General features: G+C 52.4%; 1 protein-coding gene across 1 annotated transcript in view; it reads right to left on the reverse strand.

The window, feature by feature from the left end:
- Positions 1–5,159: 5,159 nt before the first annotated feature.
- Positions 5,160–5,502, reverse strand: part of RNF222 (ring finger protein 222) — a 1,983-nt gene continuing 1,640 nt past the window's right edge. The window contains exon 4 of the mRNA XM_005878847.2: positions 5,160–5,225. Within this exon, the coding sequence (XP_005878909.1) occupies positions 5,160–5,225 (66 nt within the window). The remainder of the gene's footprint in view (positions 5,226–5,502) is intronic.

Genomic DNA, 5,502 nt, shown 5'->3' on the forward strand with positions numbered 1-5,502 from the left:
GGGGCGCTCCTGGAGGCTAAGGAATTGCAGTCCCGAGCGAAGTCAGCCCCGCCGCGCACCTGCAGGGGCCCGGATGCTTTTGCGTGAATAACAGGTGTGTGCCGCGGGGAGGCCGACTTCATATCACAGGAGACGAGCTTGCCGAGCGCTGGGGCCATTTTTCTACTCCCTTTACATTGTTAGGTCCTTTAATACACTAAGTACCCGAGTGATGCTGGTGGTGGTGTTGTCCCCATTTTACAGATGGGGACACTGAGCCACAGGAAACCGGGAGGGACTTGCGCAGGGCTATACAGAAGCCACAGGTTAGACGAACCCGTGCAGGCTGGCTTCCCAGCCCCTCTGCTAACTATAAAGTCCCAATTGCGGGAGCCCGTTAGGTCGAGTCAGGGAGTGAGGAACCATGCACGTGAGGGCCCAGAGTAGTCAGTAGAGAACATGTGTCTTCATGACTTCAAATAGTCGCAGATTTTACTTATAATTTAAGAATTCAGTGGGAATTACTCTGCCATTCGTTTCAACAAATGTTTATGGAGCATCTTTCACGGGCCAGCCTCGAACTGGACTCCGGAGCTACACCAGGAAATTAGCCAAAGTTCGTGCCTGCAGGAAGCTCCTGTGTAAGACAGATAAGCAATGAAATCAACAGTCCCAGGATCCCAGGAGGGTGCCCTGGGTGCCCTGGGTGCTTCTGTGCTTGTGCCCCGGGAGCGAGAGGGAGCGCTGGGGTCAGGGAAGGCTTCTGGGTGAGGTCATCCTTGCCTGAGTTTTGAGGAATGTAACATTAGCTCACCAGGCGGTGGGACTGGCTTTAGGGAAGGCATGGCGGTGCGAAGCAGCGTGACCACACACTGTCTCCAGGTGCGGAGTGAGAGGCGGTCAGAGGGAAGGCACAGGGCCCTGGCCCAGACCCCACCAGCAATGAATGGCTCCTTTACTCGGCAGTCCTAGACTGTGCAAGTATATATTAGCGTGAAGTTTATTATGATACGTTAAACAAAAATTTTAACTTCCACCGCTGAACGTTTTGTTGGTTTGTTTGTCTTTTAAAAAGAATTTATTGGGCCATTGCTAACAAGAAAAAGCAGGTTGTGGGCATGAAGTCTAAACCACCAGTAGCAGTGCCAGGTGGGAAAGACAACATGTCCGCAGCCCTGGAGTTGAGGACTTTTTTGTTGTTGTTAATCCTCATCCGAGGATATTTTTCCATTGATTTTTAGAGAGAGTGGAAGAGAAAGGGAAAGACAGAGAGAAATACATTGATTGGTTGCCTCCTGCATGCGCCCTGACCAGGGCCTGGGCCGGGGAGGAGCCTGCAACCTATGTACATGCCCTTGACCAGATTTGAACACGGGACCCTTTGGTCCACAGACTGACGCTCTATCCACTGAGCCAAACTGGCCAGGGCTGCTGACTTTTTTTAAAACATCAGGTGGCATCCGGCTGGCATGGCTTAGTGGTTAGTTGAGCGTGGACCTATGAACCAGGAGATCACAGTTCGATTCCCAGTCAGGGCATATGCCTGGGTAGTGGGCTTGATCACCAGCGTGGGATCTCCAGGGGGCAGCCGATCTATGATTCTCATCACTGATGTTTCTATCTTTCCCTCTCCCTTCCTCTCTGAAATCAATAAAAATATATTGAAAAAATAATAAATAAAGAAAAGTGTATTAAAAAATAGAATAAGACATCAGGCAGGGGGGAGAAAGGTGTAAGTTGTTTTGAAAGAATTCACATTGGCTACAGATAAGGTTGGTGGAATAAGGTGAAGTATGGGCAACAGTCTGAAAAGTTCATGTGTGAGCAAGAATGGAGGCTCCTGGGGTGGGTGCAGTGGTGCCTGGCAGAATTAGCCGCCTGGGAGTTAAAGACCAACATGCACTCGGGAAGATAAGCCGTCTTGTTGCTTTGCCCTGCAGTTGTTAACTGATCAACCCCTTCTTGTCTCTACCTTCCCCCATGTTGTAATTTAATTTAGGACAGCTCAGAATTTTCTCCTTATCAAATGGGAGGTGGCTGTGGTGTGTGTGTGGGGCGGGGGGGGGGGGGAAGGGAAGAATAAGAGTCTACATTTAGCCGCAGGCCTCCACCCATCTATCTGTCTGTCTTTCCATCTAATGGTATTTTCCTGTAGTGCCCTGACCCCAGGGTGGTTGCTTAAAGCAAAAGGTTTTATTTGAGGAAGGGAAGGGAGGGTAGAGAAGAATAAAATCAAGCACATTAAATGATGGGGCCCAGAGGAATCCATAGGCACTTAGGAACGAGTCTACATTTAGCCGCAGGCCTCCACCCATCTATCTGTCTGTCTTTCCATCTAATGGTATTTTCCTGTAGTGCCCTGACCCCAGGGTGGTTGCTTAAAGCAAAAGGTTTTATTTGAGGAAGGGAAGGGAGGGTAGAGAAGAATAAAATCAAGCACATTAAATGATGGGGCCCAGAGGAATCCATAGGCACTTAGGAACACTGAGAACATTAAACTTTTTACCTCGTTCCTGGGGTGCCTGGTAAGCATAAGATGTCACGCCTCTGACCGGACAAACCAGCCTCACACACTCTGGAACCAAAGCACAAGCCGTGTGTCAGCTGTCAGTGTTCCTGGGCCGGCTCCTCCCCAGGCAGTGGGTGTGTTCACTGCAGAGATCTTTGGCTGCTAATATGATGCTTCAATTTAATTTTCAAATAAGTGATATGTTTACTTGGTTCAAAAATCACAAAGTGTTAAAGGAAAAATCCCCCCTCTCGTTGCATCATTTTCTCTAACCCTCCCACCACTCATCACATAGTTTTTTGTGTCTTTTCCTAAGTTCTTTATGCATGAATAAGCCAGTGGGAACGTAACTTCTCTTTGCCCCACTTTCTACACACATTGTAGGACCTGACAGCCAGGGTTCCACACCTTGCTTTTTCCCGTCGGCCATTGTGTCCTGGAGCCTTTTCATGTCAGTTCATAGACGCCTTCCTTGTTCTTTTTAAGATTTACAGCCAGTTCCATTGATTGGCATGTGGCTTTCCCCGGTGGTTTGTTGTTGTGAACAACTGCAATTACATAACACTGTGCCTCTGTCACTGCCCATGTATGCACGTATGTCTGTAGGATACATTCCTAGATCAGGAATTGCTGGGTCAACCTGGACATTTTGACAGATAATGTCAAACTCCCCATCCCTAGGGGCTTTATCAGTATGCATGCTCACCACCTCGCCTGCTTCTCCTCAGCTTGGTCAGCTGCGTGGGCTCTGAGACTTCCGGGCTTGACGAGCTAATCGGTGAGAACGGGCATGCCCAGAGAGGAGAATGCTCATTTGCATCTCCTTCACAAGTGTGGCCGAATAAACGTTTAGGAGCCACTTGCATTCGCATTTTCAGATTGTCTTTCCCACCTAAAGTGAATTATCTTAAAAGCCCAAGCTCAGAGCTTCCCACCTGCATTTGCAATGTCTCTGGAATCTTTGAGAAAATATATACCTTTATTTTTAAAAATAGCTTTTGACATTCTTTGAAAATAAGAGGAGTGCCATCTACAAGCCACTGCTGGACAATATGAAAACACGACAGGTATTTTGAAATTAAGTTTTGACAAACAACAGAATCTAAAATCAGGTCCCCAAAAATTCACGACACTGTTTGAAGCAGCCTGGCTGAGTTTGGTAAAACAGACTCGTTAGAGTCTTTTGTAAATGTAATATTTGTTTTCCTGTAATAAATATTTTCCCCATGGGTCCCACTGTCTTCCCCAAACAGCACTATGCTCTTCTCGGGTCTTGAAAAGGGCGTCCAGAAGTCCACACGTGCTTGAGGCCAGCCCTCCCCGTGTCCCGAATGCTCCCGATAGCATGGGTCCCACTCCCTGACGGTCCCAGAGGACAACCGCTGGAGGAGTTTGGGAGCCAGGTCAGAGGCAGCGTGCTATTTCTTTCCCCACAGGCAGCAAACTGCCCAGAGAGGTACAGGTTGTGGAGGGCTCAGCTGTTGGCACACCTGGACTGCAAACAACCACCAGTTTGAGCAAATAGCTGGAGGTTGTTTTTGTTTTAATCCTAAAATGAATGTAAGAGTACGGCCCAGTGACTTCTGGGCCTTCGTAAACAGAAAATAATTGTTCCCGAACGGCTTGCTCCCTGGTGGTCCTCATCAGGGGTCCCCAGCGCCGTCCAGGGTGGGGTCCCCAGGTGACGAGGCCTCGCCCAGTGGCTGACAGCACCTGCGTTTCAGGATGCAGTCGAGGCTGTGGTGTCCCTGACAAGCACATCTGTTGTCTTCCCCACCCTTCCTCACCCAGCCCAGCCTGGGAATGAATCCACCTCGGAAACTGGCCCAGCTGGTGTGGCCTCTGATGAGTGGTTGGGTCATGAGGAGGAGGCCTTGGGCTGGGAGAGGTGGGAGCCCCAGGGGTTAATTTGCCCGCATAGTTCATAGCTGATTCAAGTCTCGGCCATTAGGCTTCTGCACTCCCCGTCTTCCTGTCCATCCTTGACAACCCAAGACTCCACATGCGGACCCTTCCTTGGGCCCGGGAGGCGTGGGGAGCCCTCCGGCTATGTGCACGGGCCGTTCTGCTGGCCTCGCCGCTGTCAGTAAACGCCTGTTTCCCAGCGTGGCCCCTGCTTCCAGGAAGACCCTCTGTTCCTTTCCCCAGAAACCCTGGGCCCCAGCCTCTGAGGTCAGCTACTTCCTCGGGGAGGTCACCTTCCAGGCTGGCGATTTGGGGGTCCGGCTGTGAGGGTCAGGGGTGGGCGCTGAGATTCTGGGGAGCACGCGTGCTTTGGGCCCCTTCTGTTTGTGAGAACAGACTAGAGACTCCTGGGTGGGAGTTCTGACCCGGCCGTGTCCTGCCATCGGGCCCCCATCCAGCAGAATTCCTTGTCCCCACGAGGGAGCCCCACCTGCTTCAGGTGGGTCACTGGCAGGTGAGAACACCTCAGGGCTGTCACCCCGCGGAGGGGCCGCACCCGTCTTCCCACCTGGCCCAGCCCCGGCCTGGAGGGAGGAGAGAGCATCTGCAGAGGCTCCTGGGGCTTGTTTCTGGGCAGAGGCTTCCATCGCACGCACGTGTGACCCTGACCCAGAACCTGCAGTTTCCGTTCTTGTTTCTGGGCAGAGGCTTCCATTGCACGTGTGACCCTGACCCAGAACCTGCAGTTTCCGTTTCAGTCTAGAGCTCAGGTGCTCAGCTCAGCTCTGGCCGAGATCACCAGCCCCGGCTTCCCCGTCATGCCCAACCCCGGCTGGGAGCAGGGAGCTGGAGGCCAGGTGATGCCACCACACCTCCAGTGAGCACCATCCTGACGCCTGGCTTCCCCGTCATGCCCAACCCAGGGTGGGAGCTGGAGGCCAGGCGATGCCACCACACCTCCAGTGAGCACCATCCTGACGCCCTCCCTCTGCTCCCGTCTCCCCTCTGCCCACCGCACCTCAGGGCCTGCGTCTGCCCTGGGGCCCCCTGCCCCGCCCAGGCCGCAGCCAGCCGGTGGGGAGGGGTGGATGGGGCAGCTTCCAGAGTCG

This window comes from Myotis brandtii, unplaced genomic scaffold, assembly GCF_000412655.1.
Source record: "Myotis brandtii unplaced genomic scaffold, ASM41265v1 scaffold573, whole genome shotgun sequence".
NCBI lineage: Eukaryota > Metazoa > Chordata > Mammalia > Chiroptera > Vespertilionidae > Myotis > Myotis brandtii.